Source organism: Pristiophorus japonicus, chromosome 5, assembly GCF_044704955.1.
Source record: "Pristiophorus japonicus isolate sPriJap1 chromosome 5, sPriJap1.hap1, whole genome shotgun sequence".
NCBI lineage: Eukaryota > Metazoa > Chordata > Chondrichthyes > Pristiophoridae > Pristiophorus > Pristiophorus japonicus.
In genome coordinates, this window is record NC_091981.1 from 205,229,682 (window position 1) to 205,248,847 (window position 19,166).

Here is a 19,166-nt window from a genome sequence, read left to right on the forward strand (position 1 = left end):
GAATCTGTACTGAGGGGACAGGACTTTACAGTGGCGACGAGTTACGGGATTACAGAATCCACAGAATGGTGAACAACGGATCAGATGAAAAGTACAATGCTGGAGACAATTGGGAAGACTTTATAGAAAGGCTCCAGCAAAGCTTTGTAACCAAAGACTGGTTAGGAGACGACAAAGCAGACAAGAAAAGAGCCCATCTCTTGACCAGCTGTGGCTCGAAAACATACACTTTAATGAAGGATCTGCTGGCACCCGAGAAACCAGCAAGCAAGTCATTTGAAGAATTGAGCACACTGGTAAGAGACCACCTGAAGCCAGCGAGCAGCCTACACATGGCCAGCCACAGGTTCTACAACTACAGACGCTGTGTGGGCCAGAGCATACCCGACTTCGTGGCGGAACTTCGGAGGTTGGCTAGTTTATGTGAGTTCTCCGATGAACTGAGGAGAGAAATGCTGAGAGACTTTTTTATTGAAGGAATAGGCCACGCAGGCATATTCTGAAAGCTCATAGAGACCAAGAACCTGACCTTAGAGGCAGCAGCACTGGTTGCACAGACATTCTTGGTAGGGGAAGAAGAAACGAGGTTGATTTACAATGCAGATATGACAACTAGCGAAATATCGGAACAAGAAGTTCACAGCATTAAACAAGCTGCGATCCCCACACACAGACAAAACCGGGAGAACAGGCTCTCGACAGCAGGCAGTGGCGCCAGAAGCTATCAAGGGCCACAGGAACGGTCGTTCACACCTCATCAACCCACAATGCGAGCAATCAACTACAAACTGAGAGAAGCTCAAGAGAGATCAGCCAGACGCAGCTCATTCTTTGCAAGCAGTCTGTGCTGGAGGTGTGGGGGTGGGCACTCATCAAGGGGATGTCAATTTCAGCAGGCTGTTTGCAGGAACTGTGAATATACAGGGCATTTGGCCCGCACATGCAAAAAAACGGCAGCTCGGCTGCTATACGAATCGGATGGGTCGGAAAGCGGACCAGAAGATGGTGGGGACAGTACCCGGGACACCGGTGTACAGCGGGTCAACACGATCAATGGATGCTGCTCCTACAACAGGACGCCTCCTATAATGATGAGGGTCCTACTCAACGGGATACCTGTCAACATGGAGCTGGATACGGGAGCGAGTCAATCTCTCATGGGCGCTCAACAATTTGAACAACTGTGGCCGCATAAAAGAGACAGACCAAAACTCACAAAGGTCGACACCAAACTAAGGACCTATAGCAAAGAAATTGTACCAGTCCTCAGCAGCGCCATGCTCTCTGTCACATACAAAGGGACAGTGAACCGACTTCCCCTGTGGATTGTCCCCGGAGACCCCCCAGCACTGCTGGGGAGAAGCTGGCTGGCAAAACTAAACTGGAAATGGGATGATGTCCGTGCCATGTCATTAGAGGAATGGACCTCCTGCTCAACAGTTATAAAGTGATTTGAACATCTCTTTCAGCCAGGTGTGGGCACTTTCAAAGGGGCCAAAGTCAAAATGTACATCACACAGGATGCTAAACCAGTCCATCACAAGGCCAGAGTTGTACCCTATGTGATGAGGGAAAAGATTGAACACGAACGAGACAGGCTTCTGCGGGAAGGCATTATATCACCTGTGGAATTTAGCGACTGGGCAAGTCCCATCGTCCCAGTCATGAAGCCTGATGGATCCGTACGAATCTGTGGGGACTACAAATCTACCATAAACAGAGTCACCAGTACCTGCTGCCCAGAGCGGAGAACTTATTTGCCACATTGGCTGGAGGTAAACTTTTCTCAAAACTAGACCTCACATCTGCGTATATGACACAAGAATTGACCGAGGAATCCAAGCTACTCACCACCATCAACACACATCGAGACCTTTTCATGTACAATCGATGCCCATTCGGCATCAGGTCGGCAGCTGCCATATTCCAGCGCAACATGGAGAGTCTGCTCAAGTCCATCCCGGGGACGGTTGTATTTCAAGACGACATACTTATCACGGGCAGGGACACTGACTCCCATCTCCGTAATTTGGAGGAAGTACTAAAGCAGTTGGATCGGGTAGGTCTACGAGTCAAGAAATCCAAGTGCCTGTTTCTCGCACCCGAGGTTGAATTTTTGGGCAGAAGGATTGCTGTTGATGGAATCCACCCAACAGAGTCCAAAACAGAAGCAATTCGCCTGGCACCCAGGCCCCGGAATGTCTCAGAACTGCGCGCCTTTCTCGGGCTACTCAATTACTTTGGGAACTTTATGCAGAACTTAAGCACGCTGCTGGAGCCTCTCCACATGCTACTCAGGAAGGGGTGTGATTGGTTTTGGGGGGACGCCCAAGAACGCGCCTTCAATAAGTCACGCAACCTTCTGTGTTCCAACAGTGTTTTGACTTTCTTTGACCCAGGTAAAAAGTTAGTTCTCGCATGCGATGCATCAGCGTATGGGGTCGGGTGCGTTTTGCAACATGTCAATAGTGCGGTCAAATTACAACCCATAGCTTATGCCTCCAAGTCACTTTCACGGGCGGAGCGCGGGTACGGAATAGTAGAGAAGGAGGCGCTAGCGTGCTTGTACGGTGTCAAAAAGATGCACCAATACCTTTTCGGGGCCAAGTTCGCGTTAGAAACAGACCACAAGCCCCTCATGTCCCTCCTATCCAAGAGCAAGGCAATAACTGCCAACGCCTCGGCGCGAATTCAACAGTGGCCACTCATGCTGGCGTCCTATGACTATACCATAAGGCACAGACCAGGCACAGACAACTGTGCCGACGCGCTCAGCAGGCTACCCCTGGCGACCACGGAAGGGTCTGATGAACAGGACTGTGAGATAGTCATGGCAATCAATGCCTTTGAGTCCACAGGTTCGCCCATGACGGCTCGCCAAATCAGAGCCTGGACGGCCAGCGACCCCACGTTATCCTTAGTAAAAAGATGTGTCCTAACCGGTGACTGGGCAGAGGCTCACGATGCCTGCCCCGAGGAATTAAAACCCTTTCACAGACGCATGCATGAGCTATCACTACAAGCAGACTGCCTGATGTGGGGCAGCCGAGTAGTCATGCCTCTGCGAGGCAGAGAGGCATTTGTCCGGGAGCTCCACCACAAGCACCCGGGGATCATTCTCATGAAGGCCATAGCCAGATCCCACGTCTGGTGGCCTGGTATTGACGCGGACTTGGAGCTCTGCATCTGAAGGTGCACCATTTGTGCCCAACTCAGCAATGCCCCTAGGGAGACTCCCCTGAGCCCCTAGCCCTGGCCTACCAAACCGTGGTCGTGGGTGCACGTAGACTATGCGGGCCCATTCATGGGCAAAATGTTCCTCGTAGTTGTAGATGCATTTTCAAAGTGGATCGAATGCGCCATTTTAAACTCGAGCACAACCTCCACCACCGTGGAGAGCCTCGCAACCACGGAATCCCTGACATATTGGTCAGTGACAATGGTCCGTGCTTCACCAGCGCAGAATTCCAACATTTTATAATTGACCACGGCATAAATCACGTCAAGACGGCACCGTTGAAGCCGGCCTCCAACGGCCAGGCGAAGAGAGCAGTGCAAATCATTAAACAAGGCATGCTTAAAATCCAAGGTCCCATGCTGCAGGGTCGCCTGTCGTGACTGCTGCTGGCATACAGATCTCGTCCGCACTCATTGACTGGGATCCCCCCCCCGCGCAACTGTTGATGAAAAGGACTTTAAAAACAAGGCTCTCATTAATCCTCCCAGACAAGCACGAAATCGTTGAGGCAAAGCTCCGTAAGCTGACTGAGTACCATGACAGAAATTCGAGGGGGAGATGGAATGAGATAGGGGACAAAGTGTTTGTACTAAACTATGGCAGGGGTCCCAAATGGCTTGCAGGGACAGTAACAGGCAAGGAAGGAAATAGGCTACTGGTAGTATAAATGGACAATGGCAAAACCTGCCGGAGGCACATAGACCAAGTCAAAAGCAGATTTACCAACAACACTGCGGAACCAGAGGCAGACTACAATTTGGAACTCGCACCACACCTGGTGGACAGACAGAGGGAACAACCTGAGGAAAGGGCAATCCCAACAGACAGCCCAGGCGAGTCAACAACAATCACACCAATCGAAACAGACAGCCCAGGCAAGATACCAGCAACCACACCCAAAGAAAAACAGACACCAAGGCAAACAACTGAACCACAACTCAGGCGAGAGCGTAGACCACCTGAGAGACTGAACCTATAAAGACAATAAGACCTTGGGGGAGGGTGATGTCATGTATCTTACATTATTATATATAACTGTATCCTCATGTGCTATACATGACTGTAATAAGATATGACCTGTAACCACCAGCATACCTTACCACCAGGGGTGCACTTGCAAGAGACAGGTCTAGAAGGACACGTCTCAGGCAAGTGCGGCATTCTAGAGCTGTGAAATAAAGGTGCAGGTCCAGAGTGACCTTGACTTCACTACATGCCTTGTGTGAATCTGTACTGAGGGGACAGGACTTTACACAAGGGTTATCGTTTCTCGACCCTCTGGAGGAATGACACTCTCCCATGTCTTCATTCTCATCACTGCTAAATGTTTCACGCAGTAGACTTTAATCTAGCCTCTTGCATGTCCTCATCCTCCTCCTTTTCGCAAACACAAAAATAAAGGTATTTCCATAGGAAATCAGTGTCTAGAGTGACGAGCAGTATTTCAAGCAGAGCTGAGTGAAAGTAGCAGTAAAAGTCCTGACTCAACCCCCAAAGTACTTTAAAGAATGATATGAAGGCAAAGAAACATCAACCTTTGGTATGAGCTCATAAAATATCCTCTCCCAAGCTGTATTCATCTGCTATAGCCTCAACCACAACATTTATGATGACATTATTGTTTGGGTTGAAAAGGCGGGGAATGGGTTAGAAGGATTGACCATGTTCCCTTCACCCTGTTTTTCAAAGAGTGGCAAGCACTTCTGGCTGTTATTAAAGAGGACTAGCGATTTTGTTTTTAGAGAGGAGAATGTAGATAGAGTTTATTTTGGTCAGAGTTGAGGTAGTAGCCCGAATTCCAGCAATTCTCCCCACCCCCACCTTTAATGGAAGGTGAGGGCCCTGTCTACCCCCCCAGCGCAACCTGTCCCACCGCTTTGCATGCCTATGCACCGTGGTCCCATCCCCGAGAGGAACTGCAGCACGATATTTTGTGCTGCAGTTCCTCTCGGGGGTGGTTAGCCCAATATAGCTGACGAAGCGGGACTTCTATGCCTGGCGCAGGAACTCCCGCCTCACGGCTGTTACCCCCCATAAACGGAACGGTACTGAATTTCACCCCACAAATTTCCACTAAAGATAGGAGTTTTGAGTTTATCCATGTTGTACAGATCAACCTGACTATCAGTTCTCCAAAAGCTATCCATATAGTCACCCTTCCCTCTTCATGGAAGGAGTATTGCCCCACCCTTCGAAGAAGCATTTTTCCTCTCTCCTTTCACAGAGATACTCTTCCCCTTCCCATTCTCCCCAGTTGACAGATATGTTTTCCGTCGCTCATGCACTTCTCTGTACAGGTCCTAGTTCCAGCGTCTGCCTTACATTACTGTTTTGCTCCAGGAGAATATTCCAGAGTGATGTAGAGGTTTTTATATATTGACCCGGAATTTGCAGTGGATAATAACAATGAACTAACAGCGTTCACTTTTATTACCCTTTTGAAATTGATCGAAACTTCAGAATGTAGTGCATGCACATCCTAATGCAGAAATCCTGAAGTTGCAGTCAGTCATTCGCTGCTCTGACACTGGCTACACTGTGACCCCGCACCCTCCCCCACCCCACCCCCAAACCCCCCAACCATATTTGGCAATCATTGTAATCAGGGAAATCAGTGAAACTGACAAAAACTTAGACTTTTCCACAGTAATACTACTGTTAAATACCTCATTAAAAGTTGGGCCATGTTGGATTAGACGTAACTGGGGCTTTAACAGTGTACTGACTGCTAAACAAACGTTATGACCGTGAAAAATTTATTTACATTTTGTGGAGTGTCAAATTTCAAATTTCTCCGTATTGATTAAAATAACTGTTTTTAAGAAACTTAAAAAAAAATGTTAAGTTTGTTCATTTATTTTAGGTTTACCTTTTCCCCGTGTGAGAGCCCCAATTTTTGTTCTGCTGTCGAACATTTTTAATAAAAGCAACTTCTTCACTTCCTGGTTCCCTGTCTGTGAGAATTCTGCATCGTGATTGGCTGCTTGGACAGCTTGTTGAAGTCACAGCAGTTTGCGTTATGGATTGCCCACTATTCTACACTGATCACCGTCGAGAGCGTGCAGAAATCAAGCACAGACAGCGGAAAGAGCATGCGGCAAACCAGTCCCACCCACCCCTTCCCTCAACGACTATCTGTCCCACCTGTGACAGAGTCTGTAGCCCTCGTGTTGGACTGTTCAGCCACCAAAGAACTCACTTCAGGAATGGAAGCAAGTCTCCCTCGATTCCGAGGGACTGCCTATGATGATGATGGCACTGATCTGACTTACAGGTCAAGAAAGGCAAACTTCTCGCCACAGTGATCGCAGATCTTTGTGGGCAGCTTTCTTCGGGGCCAGTGGCGAGCACCTTTGCTTTACTCGCTGACCGCACATTCCAGGCCATGGTTAATTAAGGCACTCAGACTGGGAGCAATTGATGCCACTGAACCCAAGAGGGTATCCATGGCAGACCTGAACCTGTCACAGGTTTTTGTGCTGTTAATGAAGATGCTAAATGTCACTGTTATCTGGGGCTTTGCTAACCAATGTCATTCACACAAAAAGAGTAATGATTGACAGTTTATTGAGAAATAATTATTGGTTGATTAGCAAGGCATCCAGGGTAGAAATTGCCCCCCCCGCCCGAAACATGGCGCACACACCCCGTTTGAATGGTTTTTACCGCAGATGCAATTCAGGTTGCCTCTTGAGCAACATTCCGCTCTTTGTTGTTTTTTTTTCCTTGGATCCGGAAGTCTCTTTTAATGGGGGGGGGGTGGCAACAACACTTGAGGGGTGGATACGCAGTGGTGGCAACACCTGCGGGGCAGAAGTTGGGGGTGGTGCGGAATGACCACCGCGATGACGTCTTCACTGCGCCGCATCACCACGGCTCTCACTGTCACTTAAAGAGGAGCGCCTCCACAATTTTAAAGCTTCGGCCCACTGAGTCACCAGGTTTCGGCCGGGCCAGCGGCCTGGCACCCAAAAGAGGGTGCCAAGTTGCCTGTTGGTGGCCCAGCTGAACCCGGAGGCATAATTGTCAGGCCAGCATGACAGTTGGTCAACAAAAAAAATTGCAGCAGAGGCAATGCGCCATTCCCTTTAAGGGAAGCCGTTCCACCATTATAGACGGCAACAGCCTCACTGGACCAACCGGGAAAAAACAGAGTGGACCGAAGATTTTCAGAGGGGAATACAAACCTTAAGGAGAGGGGCAATTTCGAGACCCCCCAGTATTTAGATATTTTGAAAGGATAACACACTTGAGAAGTGATCAGCATAGCAGCTTATTGAACATCAATAAATCTTCCTTACCAGCATTACTATTTGTATAAGCCTTTTGAAAAGTACAATAAACTAATTGGAAGGATTAAAAACAAGCCAAATATATGAAAACTATAAAAACTCTTTAAGTGCCTCTGTATGTTTTGTTTTTTAAATTGTATTACGTGTACTCCGTTCTGTTGAAGATGATGGCTTTTGCTTGCATACAATTCCACAGGCAATAGCAGATCGCCGGTACATAACCCAGGTGGCTAGTCTTTAGATGTCAGGATAGTCAGTGAGAGTGGCAAGCTATTCAATTATAGAGCATTACAGTCGACCACAATTTTATCTTCACCCGATGTCCCCACATGTACAATTTCTAGCACGGGCACCGATAGCGATCCAGCCCAGAGTTCTGAGGCTTTGTAGCATCATCTTTCAGTTTGAGATCAATTAACTCAGCACAGACCAGAGATAGAAGTTGGCACCTTTCTGGACTTACGGCTTAACACCACACCATAAAACATGCATATACAATGCTTAAAATACAAATGTTGAAATTACATTCCCAGCTTAGAGAATCCTTTATTTCAAACAACAAAATTAAATGATAATGGAACACATAATCTTGTAAAAAAAAAATTAACAAACAAAACATTTATTTTTGTATAGAAATGTTGTATTAGATGTTATATCAACTCATAGAAGGTTACCAGCTCACCTGAAATGACACTAACAGTATTTTATCACCAGCACATTTCTACATATTATTTTGAATGTTAGAAAATCATACTATCAATTGTAGAATCACATAATAAAAAACACAAAATGCTAGCCTACAACATTTGTATTCGTTTCTATTGCACAGGAAGCAAAGTGTGTATGTGTGATCATGCACTATGTGCATGGCACAATACTGGCATTAAAAAGTATATTACAGTCTGGCCAGCAAGAGTACTCCACAGGGCAAAACACATTATAGGTTGAATTTCTTTTATCTGGGACTCCTTTATCCGGCACCACCCCTCGTCCGGCACCATTCCCGGCCACCGGGTGGCGCATGCACAGAATGCGGCAGTAACGTGAAGACATGCTAAGGTGGTGGGGGAAGGGGGGGATTAACCAAAGACATGTTTAGTTGGGTGGAGGACCTGCTCAGCAGGAGCAGAGGAGAGTGATCAGAGTGCATACAGAGTGAGGGTAAGAAGCTCAAAATCATGCTGAGTGGGGTGACAGAAACATTTCTCAATGGGATACCTTTGTGTGGCTCTACACTGCAGCTATACTTGGGAATTTAAATGGTTGTTTCTTTTACTGTATGAAGTAACGGCAGTATAATTTCATTTATTTTATTTTATGGAAAAAGAAACCAGAAATTTAATGGCCTGTCACATTTCTGTGGGAATACACTGTTCCTTTACAAATAATGTGTATGTGTGTGACCATTCTGTGGGATAACGACAAGAAAGGGCGGTGTCACAGCCAGGCAGAGTCCAGGGCAACAGATGGGGAACGGTTCACGACCGATACGTTTCTCTTTAGCTTAACGAGCCAAGAAAGGGAGCTGGTTGTGGATGCTAAATTATTAATTAGGCTCACGGTTGAGGAACGCAATTTCGGGGCCTGCCAGCCCGCCGACACTTCGGGGCCCGTTTGGACCGCCGACCTCCTCCTCCCCGCCCTCCTCACCCTCAACTTCGGGCAACCTCTTGCCCTCCCAATCCCCCAGGCTGTCCTCCCCCCTCCCCCCCAGGCCGTCTCTGCCCCCCCTCCCCCTCAGTCCGATGACCTCCCCTCATTCGGCACAGGCCAGGTCCCAGGGTGCTGGATAAGGGAGGTTCAACCTGTAATATTTTTTTTTATTATTCCTAGTTTTATCAAATTAGAATTCTGCTTTATTCAGTGACTGTACCTTCACCATCTTGTACCTTGGATACATTATCAGTTATTTCTGTGATGGATACATCTGCTTCCCCTGAGGCCTCGGCTGCCACCTCTGCAGCTGGCATACTGCCAAACTGCTGACTGGTGACAACATATTCACCATTCACTGAAGTGTTAATTTTTGCTTGGCTGGTCTCTTCCTCACTTCCACTAATCGTGCCATTTTGACATTTGTTCTCACGCTCTTCCTGTTCATCTTTCATATCCTCTTTTTCACAAGTATCATTGCCGCCACTGGCCTCATTGATTATATTTTCTGAAACAGTGTTGTCTCCAATACACCCACCCACTTCTGCATATTTCTCCATTTCAGCATTTGTCACACAAATATAGTCTTGTACTGCAGGAACACGTTCCTTTTCATTTTCCTCTGTTTTCAAGGATATTCCATTTTCAGCATTCTCTTTGTCTCCATTCTCTGCTGCACTTTGTTCAAGTTTTTCTTTTTCATCGGAATCTCCTGCAGAGTTCTTCACTTGAGCAGTCACTTTGCCATTTTTATCTTTTAAGCAATTTTTGTCTTGCTTGCTTGGTTTGTCATCTTTTATTGATTTTTTCTGGAGGCAAGGGGGAAAAACTGTTCAATTATTGCCAGCATTGTTTGCAGTTTTATTTCCCAGCGATATCTATGATCTTTGCTTCTCCAAGAACAAGGCATTATTCATTTCTAATGGCCATTATTAAGGAATGTTTAACTGCCTAAAGTCCACAAACCCAAGCAATTCAAACATAACCCATTCAAATGTTTCTAAACAATCCACAGCATGTATGTTCAATTTCGCTTTGATAACATTACAATTTGTGGCAGTCAAAGCAGCAGAAACACAGAATCGTTTAGGTTTCTACAATGTTGGCTCAAATTAATAAAGCAAGTCCTTTTCATGTGACTGAGTCAGTTCTCTAAGCTTTTTGCCTGCAGGAGAGTTGATTAAGACTCTGTTTCTTTTAGTCTTTTAATAAGGATGAGGTGGAAGGTACAAGGCTGCTGTAGTCTGGGTAACAAAACCACTCGCCTTTATGAAGTGGAAGGAGTTCAAGGGAGAGAAATTGGCCTCCTTTGTGCCACCCGTTAGCGCCTCCGGGGGCGATAACGGGGCGCTACCGGCTCTACGACCGGGCATGGCGAGAGTATCGAACCCACTAACTTGCGGTGGAGGTTTGGGGTGATGGTAACCCCTAACACCACGATCTCCTGCGCCCCAGAGATTGTGACGTCATCCAGCTGTGCAGCGCCCCGATAGTGCTCGGGATTCGAACTTCAGTTCCGCCCCCTGCAACAGGAGGCGTTGTAAGGGAGGCCGGCCGCTTGGGGAGCAGTATTCAAAGGCAATGCCGCTCGGGTAAGTAAAAAACATGTTTCGACCTCTGAGGTAAGTTTTTTACCATTTGGCTGTGCCTGCACTCTGTGTGCTTGGGGCTGATCATTGTAGATCGTGGCTGTTGTCATCGAGGAGGGTTATCGTTTCAATGTGGAGCCTGCAGCAATGGCCCTTCCCTTTAAGGAAGTGAAGGAGCCTCGGATCCCAGCAGTGCTGTATAGGACATTGTGCAGCGCTGCACCACTATCACCCCTCTATCAGCTTTAGCGCTCCAAGGGAAGTGGTAGCGCTTCCTGGAGTGCTAAACCGAAAGTTCGCGTTGGCTTCTCTTGCGTAGGGCCTGCCGATACTTTTGCGCTACCGCAAAAGTTATCACCCCAAATGGGCCACTACGCAATTTCTAGCCACAAATCTGTTGCACATTCTGCCTCTTTAGAATGACTTTGCAGTAAAATTGATTCTCATGCTAGAACTATCTGCTTGCCCTCACGGAGCAGAGAGGTGCAGGCCAGGTGGATCAAAGATATATCAAAAAAATCCAGGGGGAGATGTAAACCATTGGGGAGGATCGCCACTGTCCATTGCTGATAGCAAAATCATATATGTATAAAAGAGCACATTTATAAACAGCAACCTGCAAAAGTCTTTCCTGCTAGTGACCACAAATATGATAATCATCAGCAAAATTCAGTGTTACAAAACAAACAGCAAACCCTTCTGCAAATTTATTTACAGCTTTATTTCTCTCTGTTAATGTAGCAAAAAAATGAGTATAAAGTGGGGAAACTGATTTATACTCATGTCAGCATTCTCACTAAAGTGAGCAAATGGGGGAAATATAACTTGTTTCTTTTCCATTCGAGGTAACACACTTTTCCCTCTTTAACCCCCTCAATTTGTGCTAACAGTTCCTCCCCCATTAGTTAATGCCAGCACCTAGCTTTTACCCCCTTCCCTAGCTCCTTCATTACTATCCATTTCCCCTTCCCTTTCCCCTGTAGTGGTAGCTTCCATTGCCTCCTCCCTCTCACCTTGGCTGCTCCTACCCGAATGCTGCTGCTAATGGGAATGATTTTGACTCCTGTTATTGTGAGACTTCATGCCTACAGTATGCAATGACTTCCATTAACAACAGTGCTCAGGCATGTGAGGTACTGAGATGATAGAGAGGTGGGGTGGCGGGCAGGGGGAGGTGGAAATACAGGGAGAAGAGAATGGATGACAATGAACGGGAGAGGGAAAGGTAAATGATGGCAATGAAGAGAAAAAAGGGGGCAATGAAAAGGAGAGAGATAGTGGCAAAAGCTGGGAGCAGTGCCACGCAATTCAAGTAGCATTTTCAGGAGAGGGTAAATGAAAACACCACATTGCTTTTGTGTGCAACACCATGATGAATATTAAATGCTGTTGTAATAGCTCCTCTCTCTCCTGGTGATGAAAACAGTGACCCTTTAAATGTGAGTGAATTAGCATTCAGTAATTTTCCAACAGTTCAGCCAAGTGTTGAACGTGAATGGGTTAAGAAGAAGTGTGCTGGGCACACAGATTGAAGTTGATAGTTTAAAACAGCCTAACATATAATGATACTGCTGTGCAAAATCGTTTGTGAAGTTACACATGCTGCCAAGGAAAACAAGGAGAGGAATGTAGGGCCATTTACCTTTGACTCTTTCTTCTTTTCTTTGCGGGGTAGTGAGGGTCTCTGGAGGAAAACAATCTGTTTAGTAGAAAGATTCCCTTCACTGAAAAACACATCACACAAAGAAGGTTATACATGAGTATTTCTTTTTTCTTCTCTTTTCATAAAGTGTGACTACACCTACCAACAGCAAATTAAATGACCCAGAAATTGGGTTACTTACCATTAGTGCTGGAATCCTGAAAAAACTGCAGACGTCGCTCTGTCGCCCACCTCTAGCATGAGAGACGGCAGCAGCCATTTTGGTGAGGGCCATAACGCTGTCACTAGCAACGCTGGCCCTTGACATGCAAATATGAAATCAATTGGCGTGCGACTTTGAATTAATGCCATGCTCTGCGAACTTGGACCTTTGAGGTAAGCTTCAGGTAAGTTTGAATTTTAGCTTTTGGACTGGAGTTTTTAATATTTTATTGAAGTAGTGGCTTGGTACAATACTTGTTAAAAGTTTTTTAAGTGTTTCAGGAGTGCTGCTGGATGCTAGCAAAGGCCTCTGATAGTGAAGGAAGACCTCTGAGAAGACAGAAAATGCTGGAAATACTCAGTAGGTCAGGCAGCATCCGTGTAGAGAGAAATAGAGTTCACATCTCAGGTCGAGATGCTGCTGACCTACTGAGTATTTCCAGTATTTTCTGCTTTTATTTCAGATTTCCAGCATCTGCTCAAAGAGAGAAAAGGAAGACACAGAAGAGGAAGACGCAGAAGAGGAGGAAGCAGATGAGGAGAAAGTAGAATGAAGGATGCAACCCAAACAGCCCCTTTCTGGCCGGGACATCTAGGATGGAATCATCCACCTGCGGTTCCAGTGACCATAATCCTAATTCCCATTTCAACATTTGTCCCACACCTTATCTTCCTTCCCTCTGTTACTGACCATCACAGTGTCCTCTTCACCACAATGCTGAAATAAAAGCCACCACAAAGCAAACTTTCCAATCCGACTTTATATATCTATCCACCAATATGACATCAAGAAATCAACATCACCCTTATGCATTCACTTAATGACTGTCTTGTGCATGCCTTTGCCTATCCTACTGATGTCACGTAGTGTTACCCCAGTGGCTGTAGCATGGCTGGTGGAAGGCTGCTGACTTTCAGTAAGGGACTCTGCAAATGGCCTTGCTGGTCGACCTTGAGGAGCTGGTGGCTGGGAGTGTCAAATTGAGTTGTTTCTTCCTCTTCTTGTTTCTTCTTCTTCCCTCGTCTCCCTCTTCTCGGTCAACCACTGGCTGGGCAGGCTGCATTTCTTGAGTGCTTGGGTGTGTGAAAATGAGGTCGGCACAAGGGTGGAATTGTGGTGCGGGGAGGGCGGGAAAGCAAGAGGCGCATGCGGGAAAGGAGGATAACGTATAAGGATACCAACATCTTGTATCTTTTCTGCTCTGCTGCTGGCCAAGGGCTCAACCATGCTCCTACCTAGAATGGCCAGCACCATCTCTTATAAGGGGGTGAGGTGAATCTAGAAATGGGAGGTGTGCCTCGAGTTTGGTACAGATTGTTTGTAACTGAGTGATTGGAGTAGTAAGGGAAGGTTGTACATTGAGCAGTGTATTAGGCTAGTGCCGCAGTTGGTAGGAGACGGCTTTTGAAGATGCATTTACTATCCTTGGCCACTATTCTGAGGATGAAACTTGTTTGGGCACTTGAGCCAGGTCCTGGGATCGATACTGCTGGCAGTGGCCACCTTGGCAATTTGATCCCATATTGTTCTTTCTGGATGGCCTCCTAGCCCCTATGGGTAGAGGACCTCTCTCTTGCAGTGTTAATCCCCTGGGTGCCCTTTTCCTGGCTTGCTGAGCCCTTTGTGTTCGTGCTGAAGTACTTTTCTCATTTTTTGAGGTGTAGAATGCAATTCAACTTTAAGAGCTAAAGACTGCCATTTGGGAATTCTTTTTAAAGTTTTTTTTCAGAAGGTAGTTGAGCTCTCAGGGCTAAAAACTGCCCATTTTTAAATTATTTTTATTTTTTTCATTTTAGAAGGCAGTTCCCCTTTAAGGGGTTGCATTCCTTTCTAAAATGACAGCCTTGCCTCAAGAGAAGGCAGTTTTTGCTGCAGTGATGCTGCATTGGGCCTGCTGCAGAGACTACCCGAGAATCAGCCTTGCACAGTGAGTTTAGCGTCTGCTGATATTAATTACCAAGCAGCATCAATTATTTGGTGTTGCCGGCACTATAAATTTTGGCAACCGCTAACTGCGGTCTGCGGTGCCATCAGCAGGTTTCCAGCGGTCTCGAATTTCTAGGCCAATGTATTTAAAGGCCCTTTGTCATCAGTTTCAATTATATGTAATCCCTGACACAGTTTACACATATTGTTTTTAAATGTGATAGCTCAAATCGGTTGTGCAAATGCTGGCAAAGCCTGTCCTCCCATGCCATTTCCTGCCCACCTGCTCCCAGCACCACTACTCCCCAGAATTTCCTGATAGAAAGTAATATTAGGCCCAGCATAGTGTTAGTAATGCTCCAAAGTAGCAATGAAGGGAGAAGGCCTAGTAGAGGCCTCCTCCCTCCACAATTTGGCTCTCACTCAATTGCCTATTTAGGCCTTGGTTTCTGCCACGACCTGCAGGGCCGCAGCTCCTACCATCTACAGGGCTCTTCTGCTGCCTCTAGCATTGCTGCAAAAATGTCCCCATTACAGAGCCCTTTTCCTCAATGGCACTGGAAGGGCTCAATGTGGCAGTCGGAATCCCACCGTATGTGGGCAATGAACCACAACACTAGTGGTGTCAGAGGGCTGGGTGGAAGTCCCACCATGCCTGAACATCACAACCGCTAGAGAAGCCTGATATATTTTCTTCATTATGATACACTTCATTGAAAGAGTTACAACAAAAATCAACCAATTAATTGAAAAACATCTCACTAATTGTTTTCTGCAAAATGCAATAGAGGCAGGTGGCAATGTGGCAAAATAATCAGCAAACAAAATTCTGGTAACCATGTTACAGCACAAAACTCAGGTGGTAAAACAATATGGGATAGATTTTCACTTTCAGCAATGGCAGAAAATGAATGGTAGTGGAATAGCTGCCCATTATACAAGTCAGTGGAAAGTAAAATCGTGTGGGTCTTTAATGGGCAGTCGATCCACTACAGTCAGCCATCCATCAATAAAAGGTCCCAATGTCTATAAAAGTTGTGAATGTATCTTAACAGATCTGGAAAAAAAAAATTCTCTCAACTCAAGAAAATTATACTGGAATTAAGCTTCAGTTTTGCAATAAGCAGTTTATGAAGAGGAGAAGGTTTTTTTTCCTCCTAGTCAATTTTCTTCAACAATTTTCTCCTCTGCCCTTCCCAATGCTCCTTGTTGACTTATCGTTCCATTACATCTCTCCCATGTGGCCATTATTCATGTGTGAGCCTTGACAGTGAGTGTTGGCAGGATGCTGAATGCAAGCTGCACAGCCAAACTCAGTCCTTTCCTCATCCAACATCCAGATGTGCAGTTCCAGCTGGGCTCACTGGCTAGCAATCATGAGCGGGCATCCTAATCCATTTTCTTCTCCCTAAGCCAGCTGAGCTGAGGCCAACTGTAGCACCCCTATCATTGGTTCAGCTTAGATCCATTAAGTCAGCAGAGACCAGGGATTAAAATGAGAAATTCCCAAGTTGTAAGACTCCGGTACTCACTGAATAAACTCACTGCGTTACTGAGGAGCAAGGTTCACAAGATCAAAAGATAGATGCAAGACACATATAGTCACTCAATGTATCTCTGCTCATTCATCCAGAAAGAAAACTAAAGTCTCTCCATCACTGTCCAACTGATTCTTAAATAATTCTTGGGATTTGCCCCAATAGCATAACAATCATCTCATGTTCTGCTCGCTCTTTCCTGACATTTGCTTTCTGTTAGTTGTAATCTCTACCCCTTTATCTTAACGTCACAGTTTAATTTTAAGCTGTGTCCCAAATTTACCTTTTCTATAATGTTTATTACTTACGTTACTCTGTAAGAACACCTCTAAGTTGCCTCCTTTCAACTGACATTTATATCGCCCCTTTAACATAGAAAAAGTTCTCAAAGTGCTTCACAGAGGTGTAATGAAAAATTGTATTCTGAGTCAAAGAAGAAGATAATAGGAGAAGTGATTAAAAGCTTGGTTAAAGGTTTTTAGGAGGGTCTTAGGTGAGGGAGGTGGGAAGTTAGAGAGGATTCCAGAGTGTGGGGCCACCTATGGTGGGGTGAAGGAATGGGAATACTCAAGAGAAAAACCAAGCGCCTGAAGTTATATTATAGCATATCAGAATATGCATGCTTAATTGATTAGTCTGAAATTATCACTTGTGTTTAAAGTAAATGGCTTAACACCTCTTCTGAAATAGCAGAGTGAAATTTCAAAAGATTATGTTACACATTCCTGCAGTTGTATCCCATGGTATAATTTCTGGGTCTAAATGTTCCTGTCAGTTCTCTGGCACTTGAGATCAGTCTCTTTGTTCATCTCTGCACTGCCTCCAGTGTTTGAATGTTTGCCTCGTTCCTTGGTGACCGAAGCTGGGTGCAGTAATGCAGAAGTGACAAGAATGGTGGGGGCTGCAATTTAAATTAGGCACATCCCATTGAGCCCCATCCTCCAGGTTAAGCTCCAAGCATAATTAGAGCCTAGCACTGGGAGCTGGCATAGTTTGGAGAAGTGGTAAGATTTCCTATGGAGGTGCACAAAAGGAGCTCCTCTATGCATTTAAAGGTAAGATGCTGCACAATTAAAGTGAAGTTGAGATGGAGCCATGCCAAGTAACAACTGCACAGTTTTCAGATTCATAACTTGCTTAAAATCTGTTACATCTCTAGCTTTTTCCAGTTCTGACAAGGGGTCATCGACCTGAAACATTACCTCGGTTTATCTCTCTACAGATGCTGCCTGACCTGATGAGTATTTGCAGCATTTTCTGTTTTTATTTCACAGATCTCACTAGTGCCAAAGGTCTGCTCCTCCACAGATCAGTGAAAATGTTGAAGAAGCTCCCACTAGAAGTAGATGCATGGCTGGGGTAGCTCCTGGACATTGGGGAATCTTTCCATGCAAAAGAATTACAATGCCCCCTACTTGCACTGTTGTGAAAGCGATGAAGGTAGTTGCCCTCTCTGGCACCCCTTCTTTCAGCTTCCTCTTCCCCAGTCAAAAGCAGAAGGAGCAATAAGTGCAGTAGTAATTTCATCTATTTTTGAGTTAACAACCAGAAATCCATCAGTTCCCTTTAAGAAATCACTTCCTTGAATGTTTGTGACCATTATACCAATATTTATGAGAGGACTAAACACTGGTATCATGATGTATAGATGGGATTTTGTGCTGAGCCTCATTTCCATCTGATCACCATCAAATTGAATACTAAAATTGTGCCCTTGAAAATTCTGTGACAGAGCAATTAACACATGTAAAAGTACCAAACAGAAATTATCAAGCAATGCAGCCAAGTGGGGATCAAGCAAAATGGATCCTCGCCCAATTTTCCAGCCCTTGCATACCCGTTCAAGTTGTTGAAGTTTCTCTTGACATGCCATAAAATATCCTACCTGTCCCTCTTTACTATAGGAGTAGGAAGCACACAGGTTAACTGCCAGCCATATGCAGCCAGAGAATTCAGCAAGGGAACATAATCAGTTTTCACCTCAACTCCCTAAAGAAAGAAAAAAAAGCAAGCTGTTAATGATAACCATGTTAATGTTGCCCATTGATGACAATATTATTTCATATTGAAATGTTGGTTTGAATTTCTTTTGTTGCTTTCATTAATTTTAGTGCTGGCTGTCCGTTGTCAAATTATTATTTTTTTAAAGTGAGGTGTTAGGGTTCCAGCGAGTGGTGGGATACCAGTTCAATCCCCCACTCTGCTGTGTTGCCATTCTGAGTTGCGTTGCTGTGAGGAGCAGAAGAGGCATTTCCCCAAGGGTGGAGGGAAAATTGGATTTGGACTCACCACTGGAGCTGCTCTGGTCTAGCTCTTTGTAGTCAGCTCAAAGTGACATAGGCAGAAGCCTGGGGGTAGGTCCAGGCTCTCAGTCACATTTGGCTACAGACTAATGGTCCTCAAGGCACTTGAACTCTGAAAATCTGGGGGTGAAATTCCTCCTGTTGAATAACTTTAGTGAAAAGTCAACATGATTACCAAATGGAATTTCCCGTTTTACATTCAAACTGATTCTTTTGCTAAAATTATCAACAAGAGGAACTTCATCCTCTGACTATTAAACAATGTAAAACACCATACATATATTGCAGCCTTAAGGATTTACAATTGGGTTATTCTTCAGTTATCATTATTTCCAACTCACTCTTATTTAATTATTTTGTTCTTTTAAATTTTCCTCACAAAAAGTAAAGATTTTACTTATCACCTAACCTGGCCTCTCAGGTTCAAATGGTCTTTTGCAGTAAAAACAGAATATAAGGACTTTGGGGAAGTAAAAAAAAAATGTAGATAATTTCTAAATGATTAAATATGTATTTATTTAACATTATGTACTCTTATTCGTCTGTCTAAAAAGTCAACTCATTTGCTTTTGAAATTCATTTTCTACAGATTAAACTTTGGCTTCAAGTTTCTTAAAAATTAGATACATCTAAAATTCCTTTCCCAGCATGCTGTTCCTTAAGTAATAAAAACTTTAAATAACAAAAAATTAAGTATGAGGGTGAATTAACTGAATAGGAACTCGAGGATAGCATCATACAATCAATTCCTGTCATAATCCT

At 45.0% G+C, this 19,166-nt stretch overlaps 1 protein-coding gene across 2 annotated transcripts in view; it reads right to left on the bottom strand.

Moving 5' to 3' along the window:
- Positions 1–9,285: 9,285 nt before the first annotated feature.
- Positions 9,286–19,166, bottom strand: part of LOC139263950 (raftlin-like) — a 123,487-nt gene continuing 113,606 nt past the window's right edge. For both annotated transcript variants that reach the window (XM_070880038.1, XM_070880039.1), the window contains 3 exons: positions 17,987–18,090; positions 12,415–12,496; positions 9,286–9,992 (listed from right to left, as the gene is read on the bottom strand). In XM_070880038.1, the coding sequence (XP_070736139.1) occupies positions 9,387–9,992; positions 12,415–12,496; positions 17,987–18,090 (792 nt within the window). In that variant the 3' untranslated portion in view covers positions 9,286–9,386. The remainder of the gene's footprint in view (positions 9,993–12,414; positions 12,497–17,986; positions 18,091–19,166) is intronic.